The 20693-nt window shown below is 34.7% G+C and overlaps 1 protein-coding gene and 1 long non-coding RNA gene across 5 annotated transcripts in view; one reads left to right on the top strand and one right to left on the bottom strand.

The window, feature by feature from the left end:
• The window catches only part of LOC307195200, a 445069-nt gene that overhangs the window by 334672 nt on the left and 89704 nt on the right, over positions 1-20693 (bottom strand). For 2 of the 4 annotated variants that reach the window (XR_013830749.1, XR_013830752.1), the window contains exon 2: positions 10180-10310. This is a non-coding gene — a long non-coding RNA (uncharacterized lncRNA). Of the gene's footprint in view, positions 1-10179; positions 10311-16164; positions 16289-20693 lie in introns of all 4 variants that reach the window. The other 2 variants (XR_013830750.1, XR_013830751.1) reach the window with 2 other exon arrangements.
• Positions 18351-18949, top strand: LOC307195546 (small ribosomal subunit protein uS19-like). Its single transcript, XM_079939706.1, has one exon. It carries the CDS (start codon positions 18394-18396, stop codon positions 18829-18831), a length of 438 nt encoding a protein of 145 aa, XP_079795832.1. The 5' UTR covers positions 18351-18393; the 3' UTR covers positions 18832-18949.

A 20693-nucleotide genomic window follows, 5' to 3' on the forward strand; every position in this document is an offset into this window, starting at 1 on the left:
AAAAATACATAAATTAATTAAAAAAAAAGTTAATAAATGTTCAAGTACAATTGGTGTCTTTTAAAATAAATAAATAAATAAATAAATATTGGTGGTGGGGCGTCCCTGGTGGCGCAGTGGTTGAGAATCTGCCTGCTAATGCAGGGGACACGGGTTCGAGCCCTGGTCTGGGAGGATCCCACATGCCGCGGAGCAACTAGGCCTGTGAGCCACAACTACTGAGCCTGCGCGTCTGGAGCCTGTGCTCCGCAACAAGAGAGGCCGCGATAGTGAGAGGCCCGTGCACCGCAATGAAGAGTGGACCCCACTTGCCACAACTAGAGAAAACCCTCGCACAGAAACAAAGACCCAGCATAGCAAAAATAAATTAATTAATTAATAAACTCCTACCCCCAACATCTTCTTAAAAAAAAAAAACATACAATACAGAAACATAGGCTAATATCTTAAAAATAGTATTTAAAAATATATATATATATTGGTGGAGACTCTATTAATGTTCCCCCTCACAAGTGCTTAGCAGAGTAACTTGCAAAAGTAAGCATTCAATAAATTTTTAAAAATTGTATCGCATATTATTTGAGTAAATAAATCAGTTGTATTTTGTTGAACATTTCCTTTACTGCTTCTATTTATAATTAAGAATCCTGTAACTCTGTAAAACAATTGTCACAAATTTCAAACCTATAAAATTCTTGCTTTACCTATTTCAAACTCCCTTCTGAGGATAAAAAGCCATTTTTAAAAGTATAAACTTGCCTTTATATTTTTTAAATGCTTAATGTCGTGTAATTATTCTGGTTAGTAGTAAGAACTCAATGAATATTTTAATAAATAAATGGAGAAAAATTGTTTATGATTTCCTTATATATTTTAACTCTTTGCTAACAGATACCTATTAGATTTAAAATATCTTAACCAAGAAGGCATTAAGCCAGTATCTATATTTTCTCCTTTACAGTTATTTTAAAATACATTATTGTGGAGTTTCTGCTTCCAGCTTCGGTAGACTAGTTTGTTTCAGATCAGCCTTTGAGCTGAAAACCACTTGAAAACTTGACAGAAAAGAATCTGTTTGAAGTCATCCAAAAGCTACCAAGGCAGTGAGAACTTAATCCCAGGCAGAAGGGAAATCGGGAAAGGAGAGCTCAATATTGGTGTTGCTCTTTCTTTCAAAGCATGTACTCATTCAAACATAGCTGAAAAGCTGCACAAAGTTTATGAAGATTTACCCTGTTGATGTGAAAAAAAATTTAACATATGTCTTAGAGGAGGGACCCTGGTTTAAAAAGATGCCTAGTTGAGGCCCCAAAGGGCTACACCTAGGAATAAAGGATTGACACCCACCTTAATACAAGTCCAACTTTTGGTTGTATTAAAGAGATCTAGTCTATGGTCTGTTAGAAGCAAAGCTAAACTGCCTCTGGAGGAAGATAATATCATTACAATTATATCTTCAATTTTTCATGTATAATATATACCATTCACTAAAACATAGCCCAGCTATGAACAATACAAGGGGTCACTGGAAACTAAGAGGAAAAAAAATGTAAACAGACCCATGGGAGATCTATACTGAAGTTACGGGATACAAATGTATACATAATTATGATTAATTTGTTGAATAAATTAGGGATGAGTTGAGAATTTCAGAAGAGTGTAAAAGAGAATTAAGTAAAACTGCCAGAACTAAAAAATACATTAAGAAAATTAAGAATTAAACGAGTAAGGTCTTTCACTTCTGACCAAGATGGAATAGCAAGAACCAAATTTTTCCCTCCTTGTAATTTTTCCTGTTCCAGCCAAACTCTGGAAAATACACCTAAATCAATAGTTTTCAAGAAACTAGACTTCAGGCAATGAAGGAAAATTGCCTCTAAAGGCAAGAAAATATTTAGGTGAACCCTATAACTCTCCAGGTTACAGACTTGAAAGGGTTTCCAGACTACAAGGAGTGGGTTCTCTGGCAACTCCTTGTGCCAAGAAAATAGAGCGGAGAACTTGGAAAAACCAAGGCAGATAGAATTTGTAGAGCAGACTACTGGAAAGGAGGAAGATATTCAGAGAAAAAAAAAAAATGGAGATCTACAGAGGATCATTTAGAGTATTATTACTGATTAGGACATGCTGGTTGAACTACCCAAAGACAAACAAAAGGACACACTCACAAGGATTTATAAGTAAAAGTGCCTAGCTGGCACTCACACAGGGTCAGGAATAGAGCTGGTTTCCACCAGTCTGACTGGAGACCTCATAATTCATGTGGCATTAAGTGGAGAATTCAGACATAGAAAAAAATTTAGAGAAAAATTAGCCCTAAAATAAGCACTGCTATGGTGCTGTCCAACTGATATTAAAAGCAAGAACTCAAAGCATCAAACCATATCCAAGTTTACTTAACTGCATTCTAGAATAAGGCTCAAGAGGATTCACAGGAATACAAAATATCAGGCATATAACAAGGTAAGATTCACAATATCTGGCTTCCAGTGAAAAATTATCAGGCATGAAAAGAAGCAAGAAAATGAAGAAAAGAAAAGCAAGTTAATAGAAAGTGATTCATAAGTGACACAGGTTTTAGAATTAGCAGTCAAAGATACTGAAAGAGCTGTAACTATATGCGGGCTATGTTCAAAAAGATAATTACAGAAATGGAAGGTATACTCAAATCAAAATTCCAGTATGAAATCTAAACTGGCTGTGATAAAAAAACTACAGTAGATAGAATTAATGGCAGATTAGACATTACAGAAGAAGATATTATTAAATTTGAATTGAATTTGTCATAGCAATGCACAATCCAAAACAAAACACAGAGAGGAGAAAAGAACTTAAAAAATGTAAAGAGCATCATTGACCTGTAGTACGACTTTAAGTGGCCTACTTTTAAAAAACAAAACTGGAAAATTATTCAAATTTCATAAAAACTATGAAGCAAAGGTCCAAGAATAAAAGAAACCTCAAGCAAAAGAAGCATAAAGGAAACAGTGCCAAGGAACATCGTAATCAAATTGCTCAAAACCAGGAATGCAGGAAAATATCCTAAAGACACCGGTGAAAAAGATATTTATAGGAAGAAGAATACAGATAAGATTGACAGCAGCTTTTCCATTGGGAAACAAAATGCAAAAGAAGGATATAGTGGAACAACACTTAAACTATTGAAAAAATGTCAACCCAGAATTCTATACAAAGTGTGAAATATTTTTAAAAAATGAAGGCAAATTAGGACTTTTTTAGACATATGAAATGTAAAATATTTAATCTCCTGCAGCCCACAGTACAAAAGATATTAAAGTAAATCCTTCAGGTAGAAAAAAGTGATACTAAATGAAGGTATGAATCTACAAAAAGGAACAAAGAGTATTAGAAATGGTAATGACATGGACAAATATGTAAGAAATGCTTTATTATTATATAAATCTTTTTGAAAATATAATTGTCTCTTTAAAAATAACATCAATGTAGTGTGGGTTTATAATATTAAATGCACAGTGTATGGAAATAATAACATAAAGGCCGGGCGATTCTTATTCTATATGTGAAATGTTATAATATCAATTGAAAGTAGACTGTGATAATTTAAACATAACTACTCTAAACCCTAAGACCACTAAAATAACAAAACAAAATTTGTAACTAATAAGTCATAAAGGAGGGGGTAGTAAAAATTGTAGAAAATACTTAATTCAAAAGAAAGCACAAAAAGTGGTAAAAGAGAGCAAAGAATATATGAGACAGAAAACTAATAGCAAGATAATAGACTTAAATCTGACCATATCAGTAATCACATGGAAAAGAAATGACTTAAACACTTCCAATTACATCTGTGTCTATTTCTGCCTTGCAAACTGGTTCATCTGTACCATTTTTCTAGATTCCACATATATGCGTTAATATATGATATTTGTTTTTCTCTTTCTGACTTACTTCACTCTGTATGACAGTCTCTAGGTCCAGCCACGTCTCTACAAATGACCCCATTTCGTTCCTTTTTATGGCTGAGTAATATTCCATTGTATATATGTACCACATCTTCTTTAAACACACCCAATTAAAAGTCAGAGAGAGAATGGAGAAAAGTGCAAGACCCAACTATTTACTACCTACAGAAAACACACTTTAAATATAAAAACACAAATAGGCTCTAAGTAAAAGGATAAAAGAAGATATACCAAGACAACACTAGCTAAAAGAAAGCTGATTAGCTGTATTAATTTCAGACAAAGTAGATTTCAGACAAAAGAATTTTACCAAGAATAAAAACGATCCTTTCATATGATAAAAGGGGCTAGTTCATCTGGAGGCCATAATGATCCTAAATTTCAAAATTCATGAAGTATGGACTTCCCTGGTAGCACAGTGGTTGAGAGTCCACCTGCCGATGCAGGGGACACAGGTTCAAACCCTGGTCCGGGAAGATGCCACATGCCGCGGAGCAGCTAAGCCCGTGCACCACAGCTACTGAGCCTGTGCTCTAGAGCCCAGCTACTGAGCCTGTGCTCTAGAGCCCACAAGCCACTGAGCCCGCGTGCCACAATTACTGAAGCCCACGGGCCTAGTGCCCATGCTCTGCAACAAAGAAGCCACCACTGCAATGGGAGGCCCGTGCACCGCAATGGGAGGCCCATGCACCACAACGAAGAGTAGCCCCTGCTCAACGCAACTAGAGAAGGCCCGCGCGTAGCAATGAAGACCCAATGCAACCAAAAATAAATAAATATATTTTTTTAAAAAATGCATGAAGCAAAAACTGCTAAATTGAGGGAAAAGAGAAAATGCACCTTTTGTAATCAGAGATTTCACTACTCATTACTCATTATATGATAAAACAAGGAGACAGAAAATCAGTAAGGATATAGAAGACTTAAACGAGTTTGAACTGATTGACATTTGTAGAACACTCCAACCAGGAACATCAGAATACATACTCAGTTCAAGTGCATTTAATAGTAATCCCTCAAAAGAGATAAAAGCTTGACTGAAGTAAAAGGAGAAATAAAACATTCACAATCATGCAGTGAGAAAGTCTCACACCCCTCTCTCAGTGAATGACAGTAACAAACCAACAGCAACAAAAAGTGTCTAGAACAGAGCAAATATGACAAACAAATTTAGCTAACTGACATATGTGAAATATGACACCTAAAAACTAACATTTATTCTTTTCAAGTACACATGGAACACTTACCAAAACAGACAATATGTTGGTCTATGATGTGAATTTTAACAATTTTTAAGGATGAAAATCATAAAGAATAGAATTTTTGACCACAATAGAATTAAACTATAAATCAAAAAAGGTAATTAAAAATACTTAGTTTTTAAAAATTGTATCTCTTTAAATAATCAGTAAGTCAGAGAACTATTTAACAAGATTAGATAATATTTGTCAATGTTCTGAACTTAATTATAATTGAAAAACTACATATCAAAATTTGTGGGATGCAGCTAAAGCCATGCTTTGAAGGGGATACATAGACTTCAAAGTACACATTAGAAAAATATTGAAAAAATAAAAATAAATTATCCATGCACTCATATCAAAAGTTACAAAAGGAACATTAAATTAAATTTAAAAAAGAAGAATGAAAAACTAATAAAAAATGAGCACAGACATTAATGAAATAACAGACAAATTGAGTGGAACAAAGGAAACACTGGTTCTTTGAAAAGACTAATACAATGACATCAAATCCTTGGCAAGACTGAAAAGAAATCAAGAGAAGGTATAATAACCAATATCAGGAATGAAAAATAAATAAGCATTAATGTTCTTAGATTCAGTAAAATCTATTTTCTATTAAATACATTAGACACCCATCTCCTTTCACCACTGAATTTTAATGTAGACCACATTTTGAAATTTTTTTTCAAGGCTTAAATATCCACCTTATGCTGACTAGGCAATCTTCAGTAAAGCTTGAAGACCCTTAATCTTTCTGAACTATTCTTAACTATATGTGGACTGGCTTCTGAAAAAAATGCCTTGCCTTTTTAATTCATATAAAGATTATTATTTCCATTTACTTTTAATTTTCAAAGAAAATGACTGTTGTCCCAACAACCTTCAATGGTGACTAATCAATTTAAAAAATTTTTAGAACATTATATGAGTTCATGAATTAGTTTTTGTTGTAAGAAATTATAGTCTCTTTTTGATGCTCAGATTGTCTTCTCATATGGCAATGAGAGCTTCTTCAGATTGACTCATGTGCCCTTTTCACATGACCACATTAGTCTTTGACAAATTCCTTGGAAAAGATGTTGTAGAATCATCTTGTACATCCATATCTTACTCTAGACCTAGAATAAGTCATTTCTCCATGGAGTCCTGGTTCCTCTAGTGGTAAACTGTATTTAGCAACCACAAATGGATGTTCATTGTCACTGGGCTGCTAATGATTCTTGCTCTTTTTAGTGTTTAGAACTAGGGAATACTTATTTTTCTGAAAAAAAAATATGAACTATAAGTACATACTTGTAATTCAAATTCAAGATTACAGAGTTTTACTTGACCTGGCTGATTCTATGTTTGTATCTCTTTTTTCCTACATTAAAATTTTAGTCCTAATAATATTAACATGTTGACTAATTTCTTTACATATACAAAAATTAGATTCAAAATAAAAATACTTATATTACTGCAACTAACAATCCTACTGAATGTGGCTTAAGAGTCATCTCTCTCGTTTATATACTTAGCCTATATCTCACTAGAGATATATAGTCAAAATGCATTGTTTCACAGTAATTTGAAATAATTCTTTTCTGTATGGTTATGCCACCATGCAATTATTTTTTTTGAAAAATATTCTATTAGTTGGACTTTTTAAATATCATAATCATAAATTGAGGGGGATATATTTGATCACATAATTAAAAAGTGCAGAGGTCAAGAGAATGAGAAGACAAGGCACAGACTGGGAGAAACTACCTGCAAATATGTATTTAATAAAGAACTGTTACCCAAAATAAACAAAGAAGTCTTAAAACTCAACAATAAGAAAATAAAAACCCAATTTCAAAATGGACAAAGGAAGTAAACAGACACTTTAACAAAGAAGATATACACATGCCGAGTAACCATATAAAAAGATGTTCCATATCATGTGCCATCAGAGAATTAAAAAAACAGTAAGATACCACTACAGGCCTATTAGAATGGCCAAAATCCAAAAACACTCATAACACCAAATGCTGGTGAGGTTGTGGAGTAACAGGTACTGTAATTCATTGTTGGTGGGACTGCAAAATGGTACAGCCACTTTGGAAGACAGTTAGGCAGTTTCTTATAAAACAAAACATACTCTTAAAGCATATGATCCAGCAATTGTGCTCCTTGGTATTTACTTAAGTAAATTGAAAATGAATGGCTACACAAAACCCTGCACACAGATGTTTGCAGCAGCTTTACTCATAATTCCCCAAACTTGGAAGCAACCATGATGTCCTTCGGTAGGTGAATGGATAGATACACAGTAGAATATGCAGACAATAAAATGTCATTCATTGCTAAAATGAAATGAGCTGTCAAGCCATGAAAAGACATGAGGGAAACTTAAATGCATATTACTAGGTTTAAGAAGCCAATATGAAAAGGCTGCATACGGTATGATTTCAATTATATGACATTCTGGAAAAGGCAAAACTACAGAGACAGTAAAAAAGATCAGTGATTGCCAGAGAGGGAGGAATGAATAGGCAACACACAGAGGATTTTTAGGACAGCCGTACTATTCTACATGATACTATAATGGTGGATATATGCCATTACACATTTGTCCAAACTCACAAAACGTACAATACCAAGTGAACTTTAATATAAATTTTGAGTAATAATGATGAGTCAATGTAGATTCATTATCAGTTGTGACAAATGTACCACTCTGGTGTGTGGGATGTTAGTGGAAGAGGTTGTGTGTGCGTAGGAGATATACAGGAACTCTCTGTACTTTCTGATCAGTTTTGTTGTGAACATAAAACTACTCTGGAGATAAAGTGTATTAAAAAAAAATGCAAAAGTAAGTGAGGCTTGACATAGTGGTTGAAATTATATTACCAAGGACTTGATTTTGCCCCGTAACTCCTCTTTGCTTTCATGGTGTTTTATCCCTAATTTTCCATATGGTGCCCTCCCCTAGAATCGTTCAGGTTTATAAATTGTAGTGGCAGCTGTAAGTCTCACATTCTCATAAAAAGAGAGACGGTCAGAGAGATAGTCTTTTCTAGCTTTTATAGAACAAAGAGAAAGTGTTTCTTTCTTAGAAACAGTGTTCTCTCTGAACTCATTGGCCCTGATTAAGTTTTCTGTATATCCCTGAGCTAGTCACTGAGACAGTGATACAGGATAGACTGATGGATGTAAGTTAATCAGTGAGAAGAGGATAGAAAAGCCCACATCAACCATTTTTAGAGTAGGTCAGTGAATGGTTCTTCAGAAGAAACAGAAGGTAAACAGAATTCTTCCTGTGAATTTGAGTTAGCATCTAGTGGCATTTCCTTTTAGCCTAAAGGACTTCTTTTAGAATTTTTTTGGAAAAAATTTTCTAGCACCAAGTTCTTTCATTCTTTGTTTACCTCAGATATTTTTATTTCAGCTTCATTTTTGAAGTATAATTTTGCTAGATACAGAATTCTTGGATGAATTTTTTCTCAGCCCCTTGAATACTGTACATTATTTCATTACATTCTGACAATGTTTCTGATGAGACGGTAGTCATTAACCACATAGATACTCCTTATACATGATGATTTGTTTTTCTATTACTCCTCTCAAGATATTTTCTTTGTCTTTGGTTTTCAAGTCTATGATGTCTCCTGGTGTTGATCTCTTTGTGGTCATTCTGTTTGGAATTGGTTTAGATTCTTGGATCTGTAGATTAATATTTTTCATCGAATTTATAAGTTTTCAGTCATTATTTTTTCAAATACTATTTCAGTCCCTTTCTCCTTCTCATCGTCTTTGAGAACTCCAATTATACTTATATTGGTGTACCTGATCTTTTCCTGTATGTCTCTGAGGCTCTTTTCTTTTTTCTTCAACCTTTGTTCTCTCTGTTTATTAGATGATATCATTTCTACTTCTTTTTCTGCCATTTTCAATCTGCTATTGAGATTCTTCAGTGAAATATTTATTTAAATTATTGCAACTCTTCAATTCCAGAATTATCATTTAGTTCTTTTTAATAATTTACATATCTTTATTGAGAACCTCTCTTAGTTGATTCATTATTGTCATACTTTCTTTAAATTTGTTAAATACAATTTCATTTACTTCTTTATTCATATTTATCATAGGTCCTTTGGAGTATGCTAAATCCTACATCTGGGGATATTAAAAAATAGTTGTTATTGACTGTTTTTAACCTGAATATAGGTCACAAATTCCATTTTCTTTATAAGTCTTATAATTTTTAAAATGAAAACTGGAAATTTCAGGTAATTTTTGTAGCAACTCTGGATTTTGAGGTTTTTTTAAAGGTTGTTGTTTTTACTTCTAATCTTCAAAAAACTGTTTGTTTCTGTGTTTTATAACTTGCCTGATCTAAATCTATAATATCTTTTTCTACTACAGTATGAGACCATTGAAAACTGTGCTCAGTTATTTTTTGTTTGTTTGGTTTTAGTTTATTTTTGTTTTGTTTTACTTCATTTTGGCTTTTTTGCTGTTATTCTTGCTCTAATTTGTAAGCATAGCTTCTCAGGAATTGACCTTTATGTCCATATTAGTAGTCACTCAGTGATTGGACAGGGATTGTGTTTAAATGCCTGGAGCCAGCAAGACTTACATTTTGTGCATGTGGGTGGGGAAGAACATTCAATGTTCAGGTTATTTACAGCTCTGTCTTGGTTTTTACTTTTTATTGGACCCTTTTGAGTCTCCTAGGTCTATGTACACAAGTTCAATATACACCAGGAGTACATAAGTAGCTTAGAGCCTCTTCAGTCTACTCTCTAGCCAGGTCTCTTTTGTTCTCTTTTGTTCTTGTGCAGACCAACTGCTAGGAATATGCTTGCCCAAATCAGAATGCAAGAGCAGACTAATACAACCAGTCACTGGCTATCCAGTGACAAAATGCATACTTTGTATTCAGGGAGATCGTAATCTAAGGGAGAACTTGAAAATACAAAGTCCATTAAAATATTAGCTGATAGCACAGAAGATATATTACCTACCCTTCAAATACCTTCAGAAAAAAATATGCACTTCATAATAGGTGTTCTGTTTCCTCTGCAACCTTCTCTCCAACATACTTTCAAGCAAGCGGCATGTATTCATCTCCTGTGTGTGCAGACAGGCAGAAAACCTGTAAGGTTTTAGAAAGCTGTATCAATAAATTTTCTGGAAACCAATGTCTTTTCTCAAAGTCTTTCTTCTTTCTCAGAGCTTTCAATACCCCCTCCCCCATCATTTCTATTGAATTCCCTAACCCCTAATATTTTCTGAAATCTTAATTTAGTACTTTTTTTTTTTTTTTTTTTTTTTTGCGGTACGCGGGCCTCTCACTGTTGTGGCTTCTCCCGTTGCGGAGCCCAGGCTCCGGATGCGCAGGCTCAGCGGCCATGGCTCATGGGCGCAGCCGCTCTGCGGCATGTGGGATCTTCCCGGACCGGGGCACGAACTCGTGTCCCCTACATCAGCAGGCTGACTCCCAACCACTGCGCCACCAGAGAAGCCCAATTTAGTACTTTTAAAAGGTGAAACTACATCTTTTTTGGACAAAATGTTTCCAACTTTCTGTAACTTATACCAAGAAAACAGAATATTTTCATAATATCAGTTAAATAATTGTTTTCTTTCATTGTCATTTCCAGGAAAATAAATGTCAAAATGTGGTTTTATAGAGAAACACTGAAATTCTCTATAAATTTCCCATTGAAAGTAGCTCTATGGGGTAGATTCATGATGAGATGAAATGAAAGAAGCAGGATTAGGCAACAGTCAACTGATATTAAAATGTCAAACACAAAGTGCAAATAATCCTTTGATTGAAGTTAGTAGAGTGTGGAATTCACATGTTTTCACAAGGATGAAAATCTATTTCGATAAAGTTATTTTCTTTCATTTATTTGACAAGATACTGTTCTGTTGAGTGAGATGAGGGAAAAAGGGAAGGAATACCAGTACTTTGCTCCTGTATAAGTCACAATAGGTTAATTTATGCTATGATAATAAACTAACTCCAAGTTCTCAGGAGTTTAAAGCAATACAAAGGTACTTATTGCTTTGGCTGCAAGTTAAATACAGGACAGTGATAAGGTTTCTGTTCATTACAGCTACTAAGGCTAATGAAGACTTCATTTTAACACTTGGTTCCATAATCATCAAGACACAGAGAGGGGACTCAGGACATTGTGAATTGGTTATTAAAGCTTCTACCCGAAAGTGATATACATAGTTCCATTCATATTTCCTTGACCAAAGAAGTTACATGGTAGGTCCTAACTATTTATATGCGCAGCGATGTTCAGTCTTTCCAGCTACCTCAAAGGACAACCAGAATAACTGTGAACAGCTCTAAATACTACCTTCACTCTTCATGCAGCCCACAATTTAATGAAAGGAATTAGACATCTACTCCAAAGTAATATAAGAAGAGATATGTTAATGGCTGAAGAGCATAATGATAAAAATATAGCAATAATGACAATAAAGTATTAATGTTATCAAGTTTTATCAATTTATTAATGTACTGGGCATTATTCTAAGTGTTCTACATGGCATTAATGCATTTAATTCTCAAAGCAACTCTATGAACTAGTTAGTACTGTTATTATCTCATTTTAGTGACTGAACCAAGATTAGGACCTAAGGAGTCTGGTTCTTGAGGCTGGACCTTTAAACATTATAGGACATAATAGCCTTTTGCCTTAGTACTTTGATTTTCAACATTTGTTTTTAATTTACAAGACATTTTATCATCTAAAAGCTTACTGAGAAACTTGATATAAAAACCAATCCAAGTGGAGCATCTATGGTTAAAGTGGAAGAAGGGGCTACAGTCCTTCTTTTTTGGGTCAGCATGTATTATCTTCCAGCTACAGATCAAGAAGGCTGGCATTAACACAAAAAATATTTGAGACTACTTTATTTGCTAAAATTATGACTAATATGACCCTTCACGTCTTCATACCTTAGCTACATTATCTATAACAGGTGTTATTGTGACATTAAAAAAAACAAAAAAAAGAGCAGAAAAACAGAGTGTCCTGAGACAAAAAGTCAGGAGTCTATGGTCAAGTTGAAATTGGAAATACTGAGTTTTTGATTTCTAGAGTTCAATATTTTAAAAAATCTTTCTCAACTACTTGTATGCAAACAAATTTAGAATTAAGAAAGCTGTAAAGGGAAGAAAAAAACAATGTGCCATAAAAAGCACTATCCTACCAGTTAAGTATTATCCAGCTGAGTGATACTGTTTAATTCTATAAAGAAACCAAAAAAGCACAGCTATCTGGCAGCCACCAACAGAGCAAAAGAGTTTGAACACCCTGTACACTCCATGAAATCCATGCACCTGTCAGAAGGATTTGCTCTTCCAATCTTAAATGTGCTTCCCATTTCTCTCTCTTCCTTAACAATGAAATAAGGAAAATACTAAGATTATACATACATATATTTTAACTTCTCCATCCTTCATAGTTTTCTCTAAAATTGTCTAGATCTAAGAAACACAAAGCCAATATTTACAATATTGCTTTTCAGAGGACAACATTTAACTTCAGTAGTCATTGCTACGTATTACTTTAAGTAAATAAATACTTGAAAAACAAACAACTTTAGTTTCCAATCACCAACAATATAAATATTTGTCATATTAACTTCCACTTAAGTTAATTAGACAGAATGTGGGATGTGACAATTAATTTAAATAAATAAATACAAAAATAAATAATACCTATAATACAGGGGTCCCCAACTCCTGGGCCACGGACCAGTATCGGTCTGGGGCCTGTTGGGGACTGGGCGGCACAGCAGGACGTAAGCGGCAGGCAAGCGAGCGAAGCTTCATCTGCTGCTCCCCATCGCTCACATTACCACCTGAGCCATCCCCCGCCCCCACCCCCCATCTGTGGAAAAATTGTCTTCCACGAAACCAGTCCCTGGTGCCAAAAAGGTTGGGGACCAATGCTATGATACATACATAGATTTTATATACACCCCTTTTCCCCCCACACAAGAACAGTCATTTTCATTCACTAAATACTTCAAGTTTTGGGCTCCCCTGGTGTAGCAGTGGTTGAGAGTTCACCTGCCGATGCAGGCGACACGGGTTCGTGCCCCGGTCCGGGAGGATCCCACATGCCGCGGAGCGGCTGAGCCCATGAACCATGGCCGCTGAGCCTGCGCGTCCGGGGCCTGTGCTCCGCGTACCGCAAAAAAAACAAACAAAAAAAAAACCTTCCATTTTTTAGCAATCTCCTTTAATTAACCTCATGAAGATATTAATGCACTTTAGCCCTGCCACATAAAACTTTTTTTTAACTTCTATAATTATAACCTGGCATCAGAATGGTTTAAAAAAGTTAAAATATTTTATTTCTTAGAATATTTTCAACTCTACCATTGTTACATTTGATTTATAAGTGGAAATTTAAAAAGGCAGCTGGGGTTCAGGCAGCAAAATTGAGAATATTTCAAATGTAGTCATTCTATAATTAAAATTAAATCAGAAACATAATAGCTTTACTAGTGAAAGGATATTACAGCATAAAGTGTCTCCTTTAAAGTGCCTTTATATTTCTTGAAACATTCTAATATAAAAATGTATCTCCTCTATATCGCCTTCATTCTTTGGGTCTTACATTACAGTGTGCCCCACTGGACACAAAATTCAAAGCCTTTTCTAATTTTTAAAGAAACCATAAATGGTTAAGAGGATTTAACTAAATTTTTTCTATTATCTTTGGAGAAGTTTTACATTAGACATACAATACAGTAAACAATCCTAAAAAAAACAAACAAAAACGTAAGAAACAAAAAACTCACTTTGGACATTGTTGGTTTTTTTAAGTCTTGTCTTGAACTTGCCAGTAATAAGGACATTTCTGAGCCATTTCCTAGTAAATGTTATCTCACCCTTTAAGACACTTAAAATTCCTCATCCCTCTTTTATTTAGAGTAGTTTGTTCTTTCATGGAAATCTGTGCACCGGATATTAACCTTACATTACATTTGTATCAGACGATGAATTTCCCCAGCAAAGTAGTTACGTTTCCTTAATCAGGTTACTTAATTCCCAAGAACCTTCTTTATGCTCTTAGTTCTATGGCCAAGAAATCTGACAGTAAATTTTTTTTTTTAGATTCCACAAGCATCTCCACATATATGTTCCTGTATTTTTATGGGATGTTTATATAAAACATTGTAGACAATGATATTATCGTCATTTTCCCAGTATGCTATGAGGCTCCATTGCTATCATTAAGGAATCACCTGCCAAGTTAGAAATACATATGTTTTGACAAATGCCTTTCCTTCCATCCAAATGGTCACAGCTGCTACAGTAACAAATGACATCCATTCTCAATACCTATCTCTCTAAAACTTCAAATAACATATGAACAAAGAATAAAAGGGCTAAAATCACACAGAGCCCGATTATATTCTTGGAATGAATTATTTCAGCTGTAACTGAAGAGTTTATAGTGCAATGGGGAAAAGGCTTTAAAATTTGTTCTTACTAGAATTTTTTTCTGTATATAAGTATTACTGTGTCTAATTTCTGAGATTTTAAACTCTGGATTAGTTAGGGCAATCTAAACCAAAATAACTGTATGTGGCTTTGAGAAGTATCACTATCCCCTGTGAAGCAAACTAGAAGTTTAATAAATTTTCTAACTCCCCATTGATTTATTATGTAACCTTGGAGTTCTTTAATACTACCTTACTGTTTTTCTTTTTCATTCTTTCATTCTTTTTTTTTCAATCTGACCTCTCAGGTGGTTTGTCATACATGCTTTCTGTTCTCTCAAAGGGAGGTGATTTAGATTAATGAGTTTGAACTCCACAGATTACTACTCTATAAGTAGCAATCATTTTTTCAATTGGTATTATTTCACTATTTCAATTTTCTGAAATCACTTGGGACTCCTACAAACCTGGAGGGATGGCAAACAAGAAGATTAAGCTAGAACAGCCATGATGTAAATTCTCACACAACCTTCAGAAATAAATGAGTATCAATTTCATTAGAATTAGACCAAAGATGATCTGACAGTAGCCAAGGCAGAAAGACAATTTTTCTTTAACGGATCTTTCAAAGCTCTTTCCCTAAGGCTCGCCCTCTAACTAAAATTATGCCCAGGAGATAAATGGAAACCAGTGAGATTCACTGTACAGAAGCACAAAATCTTTACTGAAATTTCATCAAAGAGAATCAGATTATTTTTTACCAGAGCATAGAAGCAGCATTAGTGATAAAAATTAGTATAGAAGGGTTATAATGAATGTAACAATCTTCCAAAGAATCAGGATTTATTAAAATTGAACATGTGCTCTAGAAATGTAGGCAGAATGTTGTTGGGGAAAAAATGGACAAATTCAACAGTTGAAATATTAATATCACACATTATTGAAAGTATATTAAATATTCTTTATAAGAATACAAAACATGCATTTTTAGAGGAAAAAAACCTCAAAATTGAGGTTTTCATCATCTGCCTTCAAAAGTTTCAGGTGCTATAACCCTGTTCTTCTAATATAGTCACATAGTAAACATAATAATCTGAAGTAAATGGTAACATTCTCCCAAATAATTGCAGTCTTTTGTACAATGTAACTTGTGAATAGAAAAAAAGCATTCACTTTAAAGATATACTACTAATAAAAAGTAGCATCTAGGACGTCCCTAGTGGCACAGTGGTTAAGAATCTGCCTGCCAATGCAGGGGACATGGGTTCGAGCCCTGGTCTGGGAAGATCCCATATGCCGCGGAGCAACTAAGCCCATGTGCCATAACTACTGAGCCTGCGTGCTTAGAGCCTGTTCTCTGCAACAAAAGAAGCCACCGCAATGAGAAGCCTATGCACCACAACAAAGAGTAGCCCCAGCTCACCACAACTAGAGAAAGTCTGTGCACAGAAACAAAGACCCAATGCAGCCAAAAATAAATAAATAAAATAAAATTATTAAAAAAGTAACATTTATCATATACTTACTATACTACAAGCACATACCAAGTGCTTTGCATACATAGCCTCACTTCATTCTCATAACAGTGTCTTCATTTCATCCTCATAGCAATGAAGTAAACATACATTTCTCAAAAATGCATGATATTTACTGAAATTTGATCAAAGAAAAATTTGATACTTATTTTAATCACAACATGTACTATACAATTTTATTACAATAAAATAATTTTACTATCTTTATTATGAATATATATTAGAAAGGTTAAACAATTAACTGACAGTCACAGGAGTAATAAGAAAAATGTAGCAAAAATTTGAATGGAAACCATCTGACCAGAGAGTTAAACCCTTAACCATCATATTATCTGACCATGTGAATATTCACTGCAATAAAAATACCCTGAACAATTATTTGGTCAATATTCTCAAGATAAGAATAAAAGAAAGATACTGCTAAAGGCTTTTAAGGCACAGCCTTGGGGTTGCAAGTGACCATTTATTGTGCTCTTGGAGTATACGTATTATTCAAATCAAATAATAATTATGTATTTATAATATACTACATACTGTAGATTTCCAGGAATCTACAGCTGGGAGGAAAAGCAAAGTATACGAATAGAAGTAAAAAAAAAAAAAAAAGGCAATATTTAAGTAACAGTTAAATGGCAATAAAAGCACTGTCGAGAAATTGCAGACTTAATTCCCCTTTAAATGATTCACTGGATTGAATATTATGCATAAACAGAAGAGACTTTATCAGGTATGTTTGATCAGTAAAGAATTTACATAAGATCTAGAAGAATGCACAATATATGAAAATAGAGGAGAGGAATATTATTAGTAGCAAGAAAAGTTGCCTATGGTAATATGTAACCCACAATAAAAAAATATAATAGAGCACCATTATTTTTGTATGGTCCATGGGTTGTTTTAGAACTGGTGGAAAACAAAAAAAAAACATAAATGGCTAACATAGCTTTACAAAAGTAGAATTGACTTGAAAAAGGTAAGGAGAAAAATGAATGTTGAAGAGTGCATTGTAATCTTAGGCTTTACACAGACAACAGAGAGAAAAAAATCCAATTGATTTAATCTCCAGTTGTCCCTTGTAAATAACTGATCTGTTAACATAAATTTGTAGACATAAATTCCTAGATATTAACCAACAATTTCTCTCAAAGCCTACATATAAAAAGACAAAATTTAAAATAAGTTTTGATGTGCTCATGAAATTAACTATCAGACAAATGGAAGTATTTTCTAAACTACCAAAAGTAATACATGAAAGGGTATCATCATGGAGGAAAGAGGAATGAATCAAGACTTAAAAGGATGGCTTTATTTTGAATACTGAGTAATGCATTGGAAAATAAATGTTGAGAGTGTAATGTAACTTGCTAAAGTTAATAATTCTAATGCAATTTTTAAAGTAAAGATTTACTGAATATCTTCTCTTGCACACCAACAAGCTAGACCTTAGAAACATATGCATGGATATTGAAAGATCACCTCTCCTGAATTAGTTTATAATTCAATGAAACAGACACACATTACCTTAATAAAAAGTCAAGTAAGATTTTAACACTGTTCTAAAGGTCATAATAATAGATACTGATTGATTTGGAGACTAATTTTTGAAGTTCATCTAAAATTGATACACAGGGTTGTTTTTTATTTTTCCAGAGGTGTCGTTCATTTTTTTTTTAATTGGGGAATAATTGCTTTACAATGTTGTGTTAGTTTCTGATGTACAATGAAGTGAATCAGCTATATGTATACCTATATCCCCTCCCTCTTGGACCTCCCTCCCATCCGCCCCCCATCCCATCCATCTAGGTCATCGCAGAACACCGAGCTGAGCTCCCTCTGCTATACAGCAGGTTCCCACTAGCTCTCTGTTTTACACATGGTAGCCTATATATGTCAATCCCAGTCTCCCAATTCATCCCCGCTTCCCTCTTCCGTGTCCACACATCCATTCTCTACATATGTGTCTATTCTTGCCCTGCAAGTAGGTTCATCTGTACTGTTTTTCTAGATTCCACATATATGCATTAATATTTGATATTTGTTTTTCTCTTTCTGACTTACTTCACTCTGTATGACAGACTCTAGGTCCATCCACGTCTCTATAAATGACCCTATTTTGTTACTTTTTATGGCTGAGTAATATGTAAATTGATACAGCCACTATGGAGAACAGTATGGAGGCTCCTCAAAAAACTAAAACTAGCTTTCTGAAGAGCCAACAAGATGGCGGAAGTGGAGCAGAAGAAGAAGTGGACCTTCCTCAAGCTCACCTACCACTGCATGAACCTCAACCAGCTGCCGGACATGTCCCGTGAGCAGCTGATGCAGCCGTACAGTGTGAGGCAGCGGCAGCGGCTAAACCGCGGCCTCCAGAGGAAGCAGCACTCGCTGCTGAAGTGGCTGCACAAGGCCAGGAAGGAGGTGCCACCCATGGAGAAGCCTGAGTTGGTGAAGACGCACCTGCGCGACATGATCATCCTGACCGAGATGGTGGGCAGCATGGTGAGCGGCTACCATGGCAAGACCTTCAGCCAGGTGGAAATCAAGCCTGAGATGACCAGCCACTACCTAGGTGAGTTCTCCATCACTTACAAGCCCATGAAGCACAGCCGGCCCGGCACTGGGGCCACCCTCTCCTCCTGCTTCATCCCCCTCAAGTAGCCTGCTGGCCAATAAAGGTAGGAAAAAAAAAATTAAAAATAGAACTATCATATGACCCAGCAATCCCACTACTGGGCATATACCCTAAGAAAACCATAATTCAAAAAGGCACATGCACTCCAATGTTCACTGCAGCACTCTCACATAGCCAGAACATGGAAGCAACCTAAATGTCCACCGATAGATGAATGGATAAAGAAGATTCAGTACATATATACAGTGGGATATACAGGTGTAATGCAATTCCTAACAACATTCCAGAAATAGTTTTTATAGATATAGACAATATTATCCTAAATTTTATATGGAAAGGCAAAGGAACTCGAAGAGCTGAAACAATTTTAAAAAAGAAAAGTAAAGTAGGAGGAATCAGTCTACCTGATTTCAAGTCAATTTATAGCTACAGTAATGAAGACTGTGTGGTACTAGTGAAGGGACAGATACACAGATCAGTGGAACAGAATAAAGAGTCCAGAAATAAATCTACACAAATGTACCCAACTGTTACTTTTTAATTAAAACCATATTTTTAAAAAAAGCAGTGTAAGGTTCACTGCAATACTGAGAGGAAGATACAGAAATTTCCAATATATCCTGTCCCACATGTGCATAGAGTGACCCATTATCAATATCCCCAAAAGAGCGGCACATTTGTTACAACTGATGTATCTACATCAACACATCATACTCACCAAAAGTCCATAATTTACATAATGGTTTACTCTTGGTGTTGGATATTTTATGAGGTTAGACAAATATACAATGACATGTATTTATCATACAGAGTATTTTCACTGCATTAAGAATCCTCTGTGCTCCACCTATTTATCACTTCCCCCACCCCAAAACCCTGCCTACCCACTGACCTTTATACTATCTCCATAGTTTTGCCTTTTCCATCATGTCATATAGTTGGAAACATATATTATGTAGACTTTTCGGATCAGCTTCTTTCAATTATTGATATTAATTTGTTTCCCCCATGTCTTTTCATGACTTAACAGCTCATTTCTTTTTAGCACTGCATAATATTCCATTTTCTGGGGATTCCACAGTTTATTTACCCATTCACCTGCTGAAGAACATTTTGGTTACTTCCAAGTTTTGGCAATTTTGAACAAAGCTGCTAAAAGCACACATGTGTTTTTATGTGTTTTAGGTTTTTATGCATGCATATGTTTCCAACTCATTTGGGTAAATACCAAAAAGCATGAATGATGGATTGTATGGTAAAACCGTATTTAGTTTTGTAAGAAACTGCCAAACTGTCTTCCAAAGTGGCTTAACCATTTTGCATTCCCACCAGCAAGGAATGAGAGTTCCTGTTGATCTACAACCTCATCAGCATTTGGTGTTGTAAGTTTTCTGGATTTTGACCATTCTGAAAAAATACGTAGCGTAATCTCATTGTTGTTTTAATTTGTTTTTTCCTGATGACATATGATGTGAAGAATCTTTTCATATGGTTACTTGCCATGTGTATATCTTCTTTGTTGAGGTATCTGCCCAGGTCTTTGGCTCATTTTAAAATCAGATTGTTTTCTCATGGCTGTTTTAAAAGTTCTTTGTCTATTTTGCAGAGCAGTCCTTTAAAGATGTGTCATTTTCACATTTTTTTTCAGTGTGTGGTTTGTCTTCTTATTCTCTTGAAAATGACATTCACAGAGAAGTTTTAAATTTTCATGAGGTCCAGCTTATCAATTATTTCTCACATGTACTGTACCTTCAGTGTTGTATCTAAAAAGTCATTACCACACCCAACACTAGACTTTGTTCTGTGATATCTTCTAACTTTACAGTTTTCTGTTTTACCTTTAGGTGTGTGATTCATTTTTAGTTAGTTTTTCTGACGGGTATGAGGT

This window comes from Stenella coeruleoalba, assembly GCF_951394435.1.
Source record: "Stenella coeruleoalba genome assembly, chromosome: 12".
NCBI classification, from domain to species: domain Eukaryota; kingdom Metazoa; phylum Chordata; class Mammalia; order Artiodactyla; family Delphinidae; genus Stenella; species Stenella coeruleoalba.